General features: G+C 38.0%; 1 protein-coding gene and 1 pseudogene across 2 annotated transcripts; one reads left to right on the top strand and one right to left on the bottom strand.

Moving 5' to 3' along the window:
• Positions 1 to 1,065: 1,065 nt before the first annotated feature.
• Positions 1,066 to 6,997, top strand: LOC306867443 (cathepsin D-like). Its single transcript, XM_079413099.1, has 9 exons — positions 1,066 to 1,251; positions 2,226 to 2,412; positions 2,503 to 2,626; positions 2,704 to 2,822; positions 3,718 to 3,917; positions 4,438 to 4,560; positions 4,710 to 4,854; positions 5,030 to 5,128; positions 5,978 to 6,997. Exons 1-9 carry the CDS (start codon positions 1,184 to 1,186, stop codon positions 6,137 to 6,139), a joined length of 1,227 nt encoding a protein of 408 aa, XP_079269225.1. The 5' UTR covers positions 1,066 to 1,183; the 3' UTR covers positions 6,140 to 6,997.
• On the bottom strand, positions 6,871 to 17,715 carry LOC306867453 (mitochondrial dynamics protein MID51-like; annotated as a pseudogene). The gene is made up of 6 exons (XR_013785802.1): positions 17,586 to 17,715; positions 14,894 to 15,055; positions 14,196 to 14,376; positions 12,758 to 12,827; positions 10,599 to 10,861; positions 6,871 to 10,233 (listed from the first exon to the last, which is right to left on the bottom strand). The product of XR_013785802.1 is annotated as a mitochondrial dynamics protein MID51-like (transcript).
• Positions 17,716 to 18,271: the final 556 nt, after the last annotated feature.

Here is an 18,271-nt window from a genome sequence, read left to right as displayed (position 1 = left end):
CCTTTATGACTACAGTGTACCCATCTTCTGATGGCTACTTCCAGCAGGATAATGCACCATGTCACAAAGCTCAAATCATCTCAGACTGGTCTCTTGAACATGACGATGAGTTCACTTTACTCAAATGGCCTCCACAGTCACCAGATCTCAATCCAATAGAGCACCTTTGGGATGTGGTGGAATGGGAGATAGACATCATGGATGTGCAGCCGACAAATCTGCAGCAACTGCGTGATGCTATCATGTCAATATGGACCAAAAACACCTTGTTGAATCTATGCCATGAAGAATTAAAGCAGTTCTGAAGGCAAAAGGGGGTCCAACCCGGTACTAGCAAGGTGTACCTAATAAAGTGGCCAGCGAGTGTATGTCTATGCAAGATACAGCCATGGTGAAAAAAAATCTGATTCCAAAATATTATTGTTACAGTACAATTATTTGACCATTTTCACTACAGCATTCATACACATCCATCACTTTAACGAAGTTGCTTACATTTTTTATTCCATTAGAACACATGGCTATTTTTGAAAGAGTCAGGATGCTGGTTATCCGTAGAATTAGTGCAATTTTATCATCTACCAGCAGGGGACATAATATCCATGATAACAAGACAAGCCTACAGATTTTAAAACAAAAGCAAAATGCAGATGTTTATAATGTGACGTCAAAAGTACCGTTTGTACAACTAAGTGAGAAAAACAATATATCTGCATGCTTAGAGTAGTTTAGGTTTTGCTGGTTACTCCACTTCCTATTTTGCGTATTGCAATTTATTTCCACAACAGTTTCAAACGGTTCAAAAGAGGAAGGACATTTCTTTATTATTATTTACTATTTATTTATTGTTGGTTGTAGTTAACTTTCTGTGTTCATTTGGAAGCAGTGGTGCGTTTTAACAATGCAAATTTAAAAAACAAACCAGTAACACAACATTTAAGCATTCAGGAAGCGGGGGCGTGAAACTCAACTTGATTGATATGTTCTCTAGCCAATCGTAGCGCTACATCAGTGCTGCTAGCCAATCAGGTTTCAGGAGAACGGAAACCCCCGAACGTGCACGAAGCTCTCCGAAAGCACTTTTGGATATATAAGTTGCGCACAAGGGACGGCGGTGGAAGTTATATCTCATTTTGTTTCAGATCAGAAGTGAAAACAATTTATTTCTTTTAAAGAGCAGAGAATGAATCGCTTTCATCTGTTCACGTTTTTAATTTGGCTGTTAATTGCGGACAGCCAAGCGATAATCAGGTAATTGCATCAATTCTCTTATTATCGATGTAAGCGCGTTTTATGTTTTATGCATATTTACATAGCTATTTAATCATGAAACATTTTGTTTAAAACTTAAACAGCCCCATTATGTCTTTGCACATGAAGTTTTACTATATTAATCACTAAGTTCATCTGTATTACAATCAAATACAGTCTTCAAACAACAACTCGATGCATTATATTTCATAATATGAATGAAGCTGCAATAAACAGTGCTGCTTAGGACGTTTTGTGTAAAAGTTTAATACAGCATCAACTAATGTTTTGGATCAGGAAGTTGATCCAACTGCTGCGACGTGTAAACCTGCATCTGCCATGAACACGAGAGAGGCGAAAAGGCTTATTAAAGCGATGTCGGATCTTTTTAATGAAACCGATGGTTTTGTGAATCAGTAAGCAAGGCTATTTTATACATTTCCGCCTCGCAGTGATACAAGTCGCAAGCTCATCTCTCTCTAAAGCGAATCACAGTTTGCTTTGTTCATACGTAACAATTAGGGGCGGGGATGTATTAATAATCTACGAAAAAAGCCTGAGCAAAATAACTATACGGGGGCCGAGAGAGCTGCAAATAGAAAAACACCTGCAAATTAAGAAAACAACTTCATCAATCTGACAACACACGCGCTGCAAATCTTTATTTGGTTGTGTTGCGAGCATTTGCACCACCTGCTATCAGATGTTTTCTTGATTTGCTGGTGCTTTTTCTATTTCTAAACAAATAATTGTTCAGAAAAACAAACAAACAAGATGTTAAACTATAGCAATGTCCACTTAATGATGGCACGCACAAGCAACATTCACGTTTTCTTCGGAAAACCTAAACATCTAGTTTGGATTAGTCATTAAATTAGTATTCTGGGTGATGAATTTTGAGAGTTTTAGTTTTATAGATGTGATGCACTACTCGACGCAGGTGTTTTATTGCTTTATCACTGTTGTATCTCTAGGATTCCTCTGCACAAGATGCGCACTGTGCGCCGCATGCTGGCAGAGAATGGGAGGACTATTGACGAGATCAAATCCATGGCCAGAGAGAAAACCTCTGAAGTCAAATTTACACTGCCGTTCACAACACATTCACCATCACCGACAAAACTGCCACCACCTGTTGAGAAACTCACCAACTTCATGGATGTAAGATAATGTGGCATCAGTCACTGATTATGCATTTTGGTTTTTGCATGAGGTATATAATAAGTCCGACTGTCCTTTCTCCCATTTCAGGCTCAGTATTTTGGAGTGATCAGTATTGGCACCCCTCCTCAGAACTTCACTGTGGTGTTTGACACCGGATCATCCAACCTCTGGGTTCCATCTATCCATTGCTCCTACCTGGACATTGCATGCTGTGAGTGATGTTTGGGTCATTGTTTTGATATGTATTGTTTTTTCTTTACTAAATTTCTTACTCTGGCTGTCTCTCAGGGTTGCACCATCGCTACAACTCTAAGAAGTCAAGCACGTATGTTCAGAATGGCACAGAGTTCTCGATCCAGTACGGCAGAGGGAGTCTCTCTGGCTTCATCAGTCAGGATACAGTCACTGTGAGTAAAGACTACAGGAACTGATCATAATAATAAGAAAAGCATCATAAAAGTGACTATATACTATATCACAGGCCTCTAAAGAAATCCAATAGCTGTGTGTGAAAAATAGATCAACATTGTTTAAAAAGAAACCAATAATGTTGCTGAGGCTAGTGCTATTTTAGTATTATTTATATAATATTATTTAGTAATTTCTTAATTGGCTTTTAGTTTGATATTTATTAGTAATTTTATAATGTACATCTGTCATTTTTTTTTTTATAATTTTTAAAAAATATTGCTCTTTTTTCCGTTTTAGTTTTAGGAATTGAAGTACTTTAACTTAATGCAGGAATATACTGCGCAACGTTTTTTTCTAGATTTTTGCACTGATTTAAAATCAAGATCGAGTTGATGATAGTTGCTAAAGTTCAGAGCCATTCTGGGCATTTCCCAAAAGCAACCATGGTCGCAAGTTCTGTCGTTACCAATAGAGTTCAATGGAACTTACGACCATAGTTATCTAACAATGCTTTTGGGAAACGCACCCCTGGATGATTTCTGACAGTCAGAGTTGACAGATTTCACAAAAAATCATGTAGTGTATGATGGGCACAGTAAGTGAATTATTTTTACAATTAGATTGTGACTCCACCCAGCTAAGACCAATATTAAGCATGTTTTGTTTTGTTTTAATCCGATTTAAGAATACATGGTGTTTAAATTTGTCAAGCAGCTTTTGAAGCATGTTATGCATGAATTTGTGTTCGGATCACAAGTTTGGTAGTGTGATCCTCAGTCGTTTAGTGTATGATGCCCAACTATTTAGAAAGTATAGTTTTAATAGTTTTAGTTAACCATAAGTGCACTGTTTGAGGCATCAAAAAATTCCCACAGTTGTTTCCGTCTGTAGTTGGCAGGGCTGAAGGTGCCAAACCAGCAGTTTGCCGAGGCGGTTAAACAGCCTGGGATTGTTTTTGCGGTGGCACGTTTTGATGGCATCCTGGGCATGGCATACCCTGCCATTTCTGTAGATGGGGTTACGCCGGTGTTTGACACCGCCATGGCTGCCAAAATCCTGCCTCAGAATATCTTCTCTTTTTATATCAACCGGTAAGCCTCTCTTATGCTCTTTTTAAGGTTCACTCGACTGGTTTTTCAAATTGTTTAGCCAATTGCTGGACATGTAATATTGACATGGGAGAGTTTGGGAAGGAAACCACATTGTTTTCCCATATCTGACCTCTATTTTCTTCTCCATTTCGGTTTTATAATGGTGAAGAATGTGGCTACAAATGTAGACTGATAGTGTGACCTTCAGCATGAAAGAATTATATTTATTCTTGTTAAACAGTAACGCATGATTCCTAGCAGTGCTGCCCCTTTCTTGCTTTTCAAAGCGCATATGCCAGCCAATTTTTCACACTATAGTCAATTGTTCTGTCTGTATAAAAAGCCTCTTTTACTAACTGAATGATTCATGACTAAAACGTGTACACGTGGGTTAGGCTTTGCCTACATTTTGGGCACCAAGATGCGTAACATTTAAAATCACTTCCATTGCAGGGACTGTCATCGCAATGGCTTAATGCACATGCTAAGTCTTGTTCATATATGTTGTATGTATGTGTAGGGACCCCGCGGGTGAAGTTGGAGGTGAGCTGATGCTGGGAGGTTTTGACCAGCAGTATTTTGACGGTGATCTGCATTACGTCAATGTCACACGAAAAGCCTACTGGCAGATAAAGATGGATGAGTATGTGATCAACATTACTATACAAGCCATATTTCACAACCAGGGCTGTGGTTTTTGGCCAGATTAATATTGGTTTATGATGGCTGCAAACTGGGACAAATCTTATTTGTCATGATGACTTATTGCTTATATTGGTCGTTTTCCAACAGAGTTCAGGTGGGTGGCACTCTTACCCTCTGCAAAAATGGATGCCAGGCAATTGTTGACACAGGAACATCAATGATCATAGGGCCGGTTCAAGAGGTGCGGGCGCTGCAGAAAGCCATCGGAGCCATACCACTGCTGATGGGAGAGGTTAAGAGCATTCCTACTAAAATGTATCTTCAAAACATATACATTAAATAAATAATTTATAATGGTTATTTATTCTTTATTTATAAATATGTTTTGTCATTTATTTCCTTTTAATTTGCTGACACTTTCATCGCCATGTATTTCCAGCATAAATTGAAGTTGTCCTCTTTTGTAGTACTGGATTGACTGTAAGAGGATTCCATCACTTCCTGTTGTTTCCCTCAGCCTGGGAGGGAAGATGTTCAACTTAACTGGAGAGCATTATGTTCTGAAGGTGCGTCCCCCTCTTTACAGAAACTGGTGTGGTTTTTTTTCTTACATGTTGAACATACAAAGTCCTTTTTTATATAGATATACCTGATTCCTTGAAGTGAAAAATCAAGTTGGTGGCTAAAAGATGCTTATTTGTGTATATGAAGTCATCTTTTTGAAAGAATAAGTTGCTCAATTAGTATGTGAATGTTTGAAAAATATGTATTGTGTAAGTGTTTGCTATACTTTTTATTCACCTTCATACATGCCTCCATCCATTCAAAGAATAGTTCACCCAAAAAAATGAAAGTTTCATTAAAAAAACAAATAGTGAATGGGTGCCGTCAGAATGAGAGTCCAAACAGCTGATAAAAGCATCACAATAATCCATCATTTACTCTAGTTCTTCACAAGATGTTAATTGATGGACTGCAGTCGTGCTGTGGATTATTGTGACGTTTTTATCAGCTGTTTGGACTCTCATTCTGACGGCACCCATTCACTGCAGAGGAGACATTGATGAGCAAGTGATGTAATGAGACATTTCTCCCAAATCTGTTCTGATGAAGAAACAAACTCCTCTTGGTTGGCCTGAGTGTGAGTAAACCTTCAGCAAATCTTGATGTTTGGTTGAACTATTCCTTTAATTACATCAAGGACCAAACTGCATTTGCACAGGATGATTTTCTTTTTATTGTACACCGAAGAAAAGAGCAATTTAAAATAAATAAAAATCAAAATTTCTGTTGCTTTTATGTTTGGAATCCAATCGAATCTCAGGACGTTGATTAACACTGCTTTGGAAATGAATGCAGCACTGATTAATTGAACACTTTAAATCAATCTTAACTCGCTTCTATCTTTTTCTCAGGTGACTCACATGGGTGTGAGTGTTTGTCTGTCTGGCTTTATGGCAATGGATATCCCACCCCCCGCCGGGCCGCTGTGGATTCTGGGAGATGCATTCATTGGCTGCTACTACACAGTGTTTGACAGGGAGGCAGACCGCGTGGGCTTTGCTCCTGCTAAATGAAGAGTGAAAAAAATCACAGTATTGTACTGGACTTAATGGGCCATTAGCAATACAGAAACCACTGGTTAAAGTTGGTAAATCTTTTGCAATTTGAAATATGCAATGTAAGAAAATCAACAAATGCCTGAGTGACAGTACATGTTTTTCCAAATATTAAACTCAAAGCAAAACTGAAAAAGAAATGACAAACTTGAGCTAGGGATTGTCTGTACTTCCCCTGGAAGCCTTGCTTGTTTTTATTTTGCACTGTTTCAATAGATGAATAAAAGAAAAACTATTAAATTTTAGTTTATAATTAAGCTATTAATTATTTTTGTAGAAAGTTGAATAAAGAATTAATAAACTGCTGGTAGATGAATAGTACTTTGAATTTGCGGTTCTCTTTTGTGTTGGAATCTTTTGTCAGTTGATCATTTTGATAATGTTGGTGTATTATACTCAATTTATCACACTGAAAATGAATTGATTTTCTGTTAAAGCTGATCAAGACTACTTGGTTTCTTTGTCTAATCATTTAACTCAATCGCAGCAAACCTGAAGTTAAATAAAGGTTTGTTTGTTTGGTTTGTGCTCGGCTGTCTGTAGTTGCATTTACTTTGAAGATGTTCTTGTCTAAACTGCTTGACTGATGGCGGCTTTCCACTTTTGCTTTTTTTGTTATTTGTGGTATCCCATGTGGGGGAAAACCAGTACAAGGAGGTATGTTTTCTAGTTCATTATTTTTTGGAAGTTTCAAATAGCTGCTCTTTTTAAATTCTGTTTTTATACTTCAATTTGTAAGCAGTTAACTCTAAGGTTGATTTGATTGGTTGACTGCATCAGTAGCCCTACAGAAACAAGACATTGGTTAGTTCCTTCATACTGTGATGGTGTCATCTTCTGTTTCCTGTGATGATTCAAAATGTCCATCACATGACATCTAGAGTCAGTTTAGCACATTACATTTAAAATATCTATATTTACCTTTGGCTGAACTGTCATACCACTGAGGTTAATCTGATTTGCCTTCAGCACAGATCTAATTTCAAAGTCATTAAAACTAATGAAAATAATGCTAATTCAACTACCATTTAAAAGTTTGTGGTCGATTAGATTTAATGTTTTTGAAAGTCTCGTGTTCATCGATGCTGGATTTACTCGTAAAACAATGCAGTAATTTTTGTTACTAAAATAGCCGTTTTCTAATGTAATTGATTTTTCTGATGCAAAGCTGAATTTTCAGCATTACTCCAGTCTTCAGAGTCACATGATCCTTCAGAAATCACTCTAATATGATGATTTGCTGCTCAAGAAACATTTAAATATCTTTGTGGAAACTGATATATAACATTACATATTAAATAAGTATACAAATAAACTAAAAACAGCATTTACTTGATATACAAATCTTTTGTGACATAATAAAAGTCTTTAGTTACTTTTGATCAATTTAATTCAGCCTTGCTGTATAAAAGTATCAATTTCTTAAAAAAAAACAAAATCTGACCCCAAACATTGGTCTATGTCAGCTTATACAAATAATTCACAATAACGTTGTAATAGTTTCACTCCATTCGACTTTATTTTCATCCTTTGCTCTATATTGCAGCACAGAGACCCGAGGCACAGAACACTCTTACAGAACAAATGATACAAATTGCTGTTTAATAAAAATACAAATCACCAGGAAATGAAGAAACGAGTACACAAGCATCTCATGCAAATTATCAGGCCAAGCTGAACTACACTAGCAGATCTACTTTTGGATTCGGTGCTGCCCTTTCATATCATTCGCTAGGTAAATGTGTTTCTGCTACATCACACAGGTGTTCTAGTTACGCAAGCAAAATAAATGCTTCAATGTATAAACACAAGATCTCCAGCGAGTTTTGGCATTTCATATCGGAGACATAGCCTATTGTATATTTTGTTCTAACAAACGTCACTCTCCAAGCACAGAGAATGATCATAAGATATACATAAATAGTGTCACACTGGTTTTTGGTCACATCTGTACAATCAATACAAAAATACTAAAATGTCTCTATGAAGTTTGTTTTTTAGGCTCTTGTACATCATTTGTGCATAGACGCACACAATACATTTCACCTTCCTTATAACCCACAGCCTCAAAAAATTTAACTTTTTAAATGATTCTATAGCTTTAAGGAGGTCTGCATGGATTTCCATGGTTTATGAGAAAGCAGTAATACAATAAAAATCACATCTGCTCTCTGTTTAGCCTTTCTAAAGATGTTTTGATTACTAATTCAGGTATTTATCTTCATCTGGTTTCAGCAGTGTGGTAATAACCCGTGTCGACCATTTAAATAACATCATATCCATTCAACATTTCTATGAGTGACTTTTAAAGGATCATTTTAGAGAACGTATCTGAAAATAAGCAATTAGGCCATTTCCATATTTCAATGGTACAAACTGACAAGAAAGATGGAAATATGGGGGGAGAAACACATGATCAAATAAACAGTCTTTTTCATCACTTTTTTTTTTTTCAACTGATTTTGAATAATGTACAGAAATCCTCTGAAAAATTATTTTAGGCATTTTTTTTTTACTGTGTTTTAACTTCATTTGCCTTTCAATAATTTAATATTTCAAAAAGCAGGTTTACTAAAAATAATTCAATTATACAATCACTCCTTCAGCATCAGAGTTGCAAGCATTTATGAAAAATCACTGGAAATTTAGTAACTGAAAGATAATTTAGAGACCCTGCCATCTGATTAATCTAAAACAGCTCTCTGTGTCATATATGTTTTTCTAAAGGAAAGTATTTTGATGAATTCAAGAACAAAATTGGAGAAAATACTGAACAATGTTCTACCTAACAAATAACTGGGAAACATAAAATCATGAATTTCACAGATCAAATGTAACATGTCAAATTACCATCATAGAAACTCATCGCATTTTGGGTAACAACAGAAACCCGTAAGAGATGACAGTGCTTGAATTTATAATGAAATATCACTGAAGTTAGAATCTGATAAATATATAATCGTCATGATCCTTCACTGTGCATTAGGAAAGTCAAAAACACTGAAATGATATAAGATGGGCCATTTAAATATGACCAACGGATGAGGTTGCAGAATCTGAAAATAACTTATGATGGTATGACTAACAAAAATATGAATGTGTGAATAACAATTGAGGTTATTGATCTACTGAGAACAAGACACGTATGAAAACATTGTCATTATTTTGGTTTGTGTATCAACTCAATTCTGTGCGGGGACCAAAACGTGGTAGCCTATGTGCATGCGTGTTTGCTAAACAGTTCTCAAAAGGCTCTCTGGGTCAGACAATGCACAGTATAGTGTGTATCCCAGTTCATCTATTTCCTGTGGTGTTAGCTCACAGAACAGATTGACTTTGAGATTGAAGATGCATGGTAGCCTCCCAGCCTCTAGGTGTCCCACTAGTGCACGAAGCAGTTGCATGAAACGATCAGCGAGCGCTTCCTGAGTCCAATTGCCCTCCTGTTCGCTCAGGAGAAGGATTGCATTAGTGAGCTGGCTTGCGTTTAATCGTGCCAGCGCTGGATTCAGTTTACACACGGCTTTAATGACTTTAAGACACGCGCAGCGGCACCCGGAATCTTCCTGATCGAGTGCACGTAACTTTGCCGTTTCCGCCACGCGAAAACTCTGCCTCCACAGGCTCTCATGCCGTTCGGCGGCCAATCGATACGGTTTGGCGATCAGCGAGACGCCATCCTCCATAACGAGCAATGGGAGGAAGTCCACATAAAGACTACGGTCCGTTTCGTACTGCACTTCTAGCGTAAGCGTTTCTGACGGGACCACGGGTCGGATGATGTAATCTAAAACGCTACCGATGGCGGGCCAGTTGATGGAGCCAGCGACGAGCTTCTCGAAAACTTCTATGACGCTCTTTGGGGAAAGGTAGCCACCCACCATGCAACGATCCCAGTAGCTGCTTCCACGTGGGAAGTACTCAAGGTTTTCCCGACGAACCAGCCAGAAGCCGGGAAGGTTCATGATGGTGTCCTCACCAGGAATGGATGACCAGAGATTCTTCTCAAGGATCAGGGGTACCATCAGCTGGGCGTGGTCAGCAGTCACCACCTAAAAATGGGAAGAATAAAGGTTGAGGGACGAACACATCCACTCAAAATATTGGAAATCAATACTTTAATTTAGAAAGGTTGCATTACATTGACCAAACGTGAGAGTTTGACAGTTATAGTATATTAAAATAAAAAAATAAAAATTTAATTGCAATAATATTTCACAATATTACTGTTTTTAATGTATTTTTGATTAAATAAATGCAGCCTTGGTGAGCAGAAGAGACTAAAACAATATTTAAAATCTTACCAACTCCAAACTGTATATTAAAAGCACTTCAATTAAAGGCCATGTTTTCCCTATATTCTTGCTTATTATGTGATAATTAAAACACTTTCAGAACCGATTACACTTGTTCTCACCTGAAGGTCGTCATACAGACTTCCGCTTAGGTACATTTCTCGTAGGGGCATATCAGGCAGTTTAGCATGGAGAAAGACTCTGAGCTCGGCACAGATATCCAACGCAGCACGCCGAGCAACGGCCTGCTCTTCTGAAGGGATCGCCACTCGCTCTTGAAAGAAGCCCCAGAGGTGTTCCTGCAGCGAGAGGCGCATCCGTGCCTTCTGGAGTTCAGCCTTACCAGGGTGGCCACGACCACGGACCATAACACGATGTAAAGAATCTAAACAAAAGCAGAAGAAAACATACAAATATACTTATGACAATCAATTTAGCATACTTAAACATTCTCATACCTTCCAAAGGTCAAACCTGGTAGAATAATTCTACTTAATCACAACACTCAGCCTAAAGCAACACAATCTTTAGTCTCCCAGACACAGATTAAGACTAGTTTTGGGATTTGTTGGAGAATATAGGTGCATCTCAATAAATTAGAATGTCGTGAAAAAGTTCATTTTTTCTTATAAGTTATTTCAAAAAGTGAAACTTTTATATATTTTAGATTAATTGCATGTAAAGTAAACATTTCAAATGTTTTTTTGTTTTAATTTTGATGATTAGAGCTTACAGCTGATGAAAGTCAAAAATCTGTATCTCAAAATATTAGAATATTTACATTCGAGTTTCAATTAATGACCATCCCTACAGTATAAATTCTGGGTATCTCTTGTTCTTTGAAACCACAATAATGGGGAAGACTGCTGACTTGGCAATGATCCAGAAGACAAACATTGACGCCCTCTACAAAGAGGGTAAGTTACAGAGGGTCATTACTGAAAGGTGTGGCTGTTTACAGAGTGCTGTATCAAAGCATATTAAATGCAAAGTTGACTGGAAGAAAGAATTTGGGTAGGAAAAGGTGCACAAGCAACAGGGATGACCGCAAGCTTGAGAATACTGTCAAGCAAAGCTGATTCAAACACTTGGGAGAGCTTCACAAGGAGTGGACTGAAGCTGGAGTCAGTGCATCAAGAGTCACCACGCTCAGACGTCTTCAGGAAAAGAGCTACCAAGCCACTTCTGAAACAGAGACAACGTCAGAAGCGTCTTACCTGGGCTGTGGAGAAAAATAACTGGACTGTTGCTCAGTGGTCCAAAGTCCTCTTTTCAGATTAAAGTAAATTTTGCATTTAATTTGGAAATCAAGGTCCCAGAGTCTGGAGGAAGACTGGAGAGGCACAGAATCCATGCTGCTTGAAGTCCAGTGTGAAGTTTCCACAGTCAGTGATGATTTGGGCTGCCATGTCATCATCTGCTGGTGTTGGTCCACTGTGTTTTCTGAAGTCCACAGTCAACGCAGCCATCTACCAGGAAATTTTAGAGCACTTCATGCTTCCTTCTGCTGACAAGCTTTATGGAGATGCTGATTTCATTTTCCAGCAGGACTTGGCACCTGCCCACACTGCCAAAGGTACCAAAAGCTGGTTCAGTGACCATGGTGTTACTGTGCTTGATTGGCCCACAAACTCGCCTGACCTGAACCCCATAGAGAATCTATGGGGTATTGTCAAGAGGAAGATGAGACACCAGACCCAACAATGCAGATGACCTGAAGGCCGCTATTAAAGCAACCTGGGCTTCCATTACACCTGAGCAGTGCCACAGGCTGATTGCCTCCATGCCACGCCACATTGAGACAGTAGTTGAAGCAAAAGGAGCCCCTACTAAGTATTGAGTACATATACAGTAAATGAACATACTTTCCAGATGGCCAACAATTCACAAAAAATGTTTCGAAGTATGAAGTATTCTAATTTGTTGAGATGTGAATTGGTGGGTTTTTGTTAAATGTGAGCCTAAATCATCACAATTAAAAGAACCAAAGACTTAAACTACTTCAGTCTGTGTGCATTGAATTTATTTAATACACAAGTTTCACAATTTGAGTTGAATTACTGAAATAAATGAACTTTTCCACGACATTCTAATTTATTGAGATGCACCTGTAGATGACACGGGATGCTGAACTAGTCATTCAACAAACAAATGATTAGTGAGGATGATTTTGAAAATTTCCAATGCTTACTTCACAACGACTAGTCATGTCTCCAACTAGTCAAAATGATTATGTATCACTAATACCCATAAATTAAATGAAGGCTCTACAGAAACCTACAGTGTATTAGTTAAGGAAGGGTTTAAATACCCACTGAGCAAGTAGAGCAGACACTCCAATATGTACAAGCCTAGGAAACAATAAGGATACAGGTTAGGATAAGATAAACTAGGAACAACCGTGTCCATGATGGCCCAGGATTAAAAATAAATGAAGAATAAAAAAAAATAAAAAAAAATAGCTCTCCTCAAATCTATAAAAAGGAAATTGGAATAAAACTAAAACATATAAAGTTTATGGTCATCGGGAAGTAAAAAAAAAAAAAAAAGGAAAAGAAATGTTTGTTGCATATAAAAGTACAGGATGGCCACGTACACACTACAGCTAAACTTCTTAATTGCGTTCTGTACACATAATTCGCTAAAATATGGGAGTGACAACCGCATTAACTCCCAAAAACTACAAGTAGTGACAACCGCATTTACAGAAATTCTACGCAGTGTGGAACCGAACTGAACAACTAGTTGTTAATGATGTATTTGAACGTGCATCAGTGTCTTCCTCTGTATGAGAGATGATAGAAAATAACAGTGAAAGAAGTCTTAAGTTAACACGGGGCTAGCTGCGCTCATGAGCCCTGCGGTAAAGTGTTAGTGTTGCCAGATCTTCAAAGAAAAAACAACAACAAACAAGGACAAGCACAAAAAAAAAACACTGAAACACCCAAATGCTTTAAGTTTTATAACACCAAAAAAAAAATCATATTCCTCATATCCACAACAGACCACTTTATTAACTTCATAAAGTGCCTATCTTTATGAGATAAGACCAAACAACATGCCTAAAAGCACTTGTAAATATGAGGACATGGCAACACTGCAAGACAGCGCTCTCTAAAGCAGCCTCCAGAGCATAAACAAAACACGGCATGTCTATCAGCGGTAGTTAAGTTAAAATCAACGGACAAAAAGAGTCTTCAGCCAAAAAAATGGCCTTCATTTGATTTATGGGTATTAGTGATACATAATAATTTTGACTAGTTGGTGACATGACTAGTTGTTGTGAAGTAAGCATTGGAAATTACACATAACAAACGGCTAAACTTTCACTAAGACGACAGAATGTTGTTATGTTTACAAATGCGGGAGTGAGTGCTGTTCCGTACACATACTCTGTGAAGCAGCCTGAACAAGCATAAACAAAACACAATGCCTTTATCCACTGTACTTCGGTTAAACTGCTGAATTTAACGAGCATTTTGTCACTATAATATAACTTTTGTCACAATAACGGATATTAAATGCACACGACGTCAAACCGTTGCTATGGTTTCCAAGCTGTCAATCATCGCAGTTTCGAGAGCCGAGTCTTGTTCTGTACATACATGTTACGATAAGTTAGAGGATTCACTCCCGCATTTAAATGCGGTTGTCACTCCTGAAACTTACAGTGTGTAAGTGGCCGATATTAAGTATGCAAGGCACCAGAGATTTATTACCTGGCTTGAAGGAGCTGGAGGAGGTGGGGAGCGTCTGTAGAGAGCGGCTGACATTCTGTTTCATGTCGCGGTTCAATGTCCGTGGTGATGACCCCAGCCAGCTCGGCTCCTCCCAGCTTCTTCGTCCCGATGGGTCGGCTTTAGTGGGACTGGATGGGGCACTGAGTGCTCGATCGTACATCTGAGACAAACCAAACTCAATTATACACTAATAATAATGATAATAAATCTACAGTGCTGGAAACAAAGCATGCAATTTTTTAAAGGGATCTTTTTTCTTCCTCCCATGAGGTACACAAGATTTCCTCTTAAAAAAAAACACCTTCATTACATGTGAAATAACCTACAGAACTCCTGAGGGTCTCTTGCACACGATATTAAACAAAGTTGACATCTCCATACTCTTTGCAAAGCTGAGTTCTGACAGATTCATAAAATCCACACTGAATTGTGATGCTCAGAGTTAAAGTCAAACTGAAATGATCAGAGACCCTGTTAAAAACACTTTACCTGCCATTTCATTTCATTTGGTCTCAAGTAAATTCTGCTGCTCCGTATCAATAAAAGGTCAGAAAGACGAAGTTTTCATTGTAATTCTCATCAATTTTCAAAATCACTGGAAATGTGATTCCTTATGATATGAACCCTTTAATACACCCACTGGTTCAAAGAGCATTACAGCTTGTTCCTGAACTCACTCTTTTGACCGCCAGTGTGGCGATCCCGAGCATGGCTGCTCCCCCGACTCCCAGCACCAGCTTTGCATTAGAGAGCACAAAGTCGATGGCTGTGCCAAGCCCATTGTCCTCTTTCTTTCCCTTCCGGTCCCCGTTCACTCCTGCCATCAATCTTTTACCTCCCTGAGACAAAGCAAGAAAATGGGAAAAAAAGACCGTAAATAGATTTTCTCATCAACTACAAGTCAGGGCTCGCAAAATTGCTAGCCCGACGTCCCGGGGCTATTGTGTTTTCCAGTCAGGCTACCAAAATGTATCACTGCCCTGTCTGACGGGCTACCTTAAATACAGGGCTCCCACAGGTCCTTAAAAACTCTTCAATTTAGTTGTAACGTTAAATGGTATTATAACATATTTTAATGAAATTATAATTTCAAGAGGTTTTACAGTTGGGGACGGAAAGACAAGAATGGCGATACGGCTGGATTAAACTTCAAAAGGCAATGATGTCATTGAATAAATATGAACGCTGCACGTTTCAAATCAAAACACGGCAAATATCGAGTTGTAAATGAGAAAGAAGTTAATGTGCCTTCTAAAAATCTAAACAATTAGACAATAATATTTATTCGTTTTAATTTAATATAATAATTTATATGCTTGATTTATCCCTTTTCATAAAAATGGTCTAAGGCTGAAATGCTGTTGTATAAGATTTTTGTTTGTGAAAACCTGTATCTTAACTGTAAATCATGTAATTTTATGGCTTAATACTGTATGTTACCATAGACATTGTCCAACCCCGCTCATACTGTTCATTACTTGTGCAGCTCATAAATGGGTCATCAATTGCCTTAAATTAATTTTTTCAAATTCTGCAGACACCTTGTAAATAGTGAAATAAAATTCCTTCCTTCATATTTGTTGATATTTATGTATTGAAAATATTTTTCATTGACAATTAGACTCCCATCTTATTTTCTATATTTAAAAAAATTATACAATTATTTTTTCTTTATTTGGGCTAGTTAAATTTTCAGGCTACCAAAATCTGAAGAGTACCAGGGATTTTGACATTTTGCGAGCCCTGCAAGTTGCAGAGCTTATTTGCTATTTACTGAGTGATGACATCATGTAAATCAAAATGTCACGTCACTTTCCAGTTATGTCGGCAAATAGCTTGTGTTGTTAATGGTAAGACAAAAAAAAAAAAAAAAGTTTAGACAGAAAAAGGTATGGCAGGGCTTGATATAAAGAACTACCAGATGTCCCGGGCCTGAGGGAAAGACAATCGAGACAGTTGATGAAATTTTATGGCCGGATTGGGGAAATGTTAAATATATTAAAATATATGAAAATGTAAATTACATTTATTTGACCTTTTAGCCATGATTTTTCATAGCAATGGAAATCATTGTCACTACTACGCAAAAGTTGACCCAGGGTAACATGTAAATGGGAAACAAAAGGGGACCCAAAACAGATCCTTGAGGAACCCCACAAAATAGAGAAACATGAGAGGCGGCAGAATCTCCAAGCACTACAGACAAGGACCTGTTCAATAAATAAGAGATAAACCAATCCAGAGCCAAATCACTGATACCAACACAAGTCTTCAGATAGTTGATTAAGACATTATTGTCCACTGTGTCAAAGGCTGAGCTGAGATCAAGAAGAATTAAAATTAAATACAAGCCAGTGTCGGCTGCAAACTATGGGAGGCCGTTTCCGCCAATGAATAAAAGATAAAACAAGGTAATTGCGACTTTTTATCTCACAATTCTGACTTTTTTTCTCGCAATTCTGACTTTTTTCTCAGATTTCGGAGATATAAACTCGAAAGGCGATTTGCAAAGATTCATAAAAACCCTTATACTCACTTCTTCTGTAGATGACGCTGGATCACGAATGATTCGTGTGAACATAGATGCATTTAGACAGATCGGGGATTGGCACATTACCTTCAAAACTAAGGTAGCATTAATCCTCTGCGTCTTCAGTGGCTCAGATGTCGGGAGTAAATGACGACTGCTATATTTAATATTACATCCAACATCTCAATCGCTTAATCTGAGACATCTTGTCTTCCCCTGCACCGGAGGCAGACAGCTCTCAGCTCACTCAGGACGGGTCTAAGATAAGACGGCCTTGTCAATCAACTCTCGTGGGAGCAGCCTGTGCAGAACTACGTCATTCTGACAGGAACCTCACAACAGCCTGATTTGAGAAAGGGGATTTTAAAATAAGGATTAAAAAAAAAAAAAACACTGGGTGGATTTTTATCATTATAGGATGGATGTGTACACACACTTCTCCAACACACATTTCCCCTTTGATCACCACCTCTTTCTGTCGAGCGCACTAGCTGTTTGAAATGTGAGTTAATTTTTTTTAAATATTTTAATTTAGTTAAAATTTATATTTTTTTGTTTTAGTTTAAATTCAGGTTTCGATTTTATTTATAATTAGTAATTTTAGTCCTTTTTCATATTATTTAGTTGCCAAAGGAATATTTCAAAGTGTTTAAATCTAATATGTATACAATAATATTTAATGATAATCATCATAACATTAATAATAGGCTATAATTTACGTTAACATTCTCAGTTGACAACAAACAAATGAATGTTTTTAGTTAATGATAACAACATGCACATCTTGCGAACATTCACAAACTGTCTACATTGTTTCTGATGCACAAATTCCTTCTTACCGGCCAGACAGTCTGGTGCTGATGGACCACTTCTACACCAACCCACCCAGCCCGCTGTTGAGGAAGAACTGGCCTCTCTTCAGTGCGTCCTCCCTCTCTGCTTGGGCGCTGAGGGTCTGACAGCGCCGGAACTCTCGGGTCACTGTGCGCCGGTAGTAGTCACGGTCTGTGTACTGTAGGTGTTGGCCTGCACGGAGCAGTGCTCGGTACAGCTGCAGCACGGCACTGCGGGACCAGCCGCCCATCAGGGAGAGCTCAGAGCGGGCAGAGACAGATGTCTCACACGCACCTGCAAAAGAAAGTAGGCACTTTAATACCACCCCACAATAGATGACAAAAGGTCACTGACCACACAAAAGAGCTGCGGTGATGGTTGTCATAATGCTATCCAATTCTATAAACAGTTGACACAACCAAACCACATTCAAATCACCACAATTCAGTGCTCTTCTTCAAACAAGGACAGTCCACAATGCGTCCTTTTTTTAGATATGGACATTGATTTTGACCGGTTATATCATGTTATAATATTTGTTTGTTTTTAGGTTAATGCCATATTTGCCTTAGTATACAGTAGTCAACATTTGAAGTGGATCAAAAAAGTTAAATCAAAGTTGTCCTAAAACAAGAACGCATTTTGGTTTTAGCACAACTTTGATGAAAGGTTTTGATCCACTTCAAATGTT

The sequence above is a fragment of the Barbus barbus genome, assembly GCF_936440315.1.
Source record: "Barbus barbus genome assembly, chromosome: 4".
Lineage (NCBI taxonomy): Eukaryota > Metazoa > Chordata > Actinopteri > Cypriniformes > Cyprinidae > Barbus > Barbus barbus.
The sequence above is the reverse complement of the archived record's forward strand: the minus strand, read 5'-3'. Positions and strand labels throughout refer to the sequence as shown.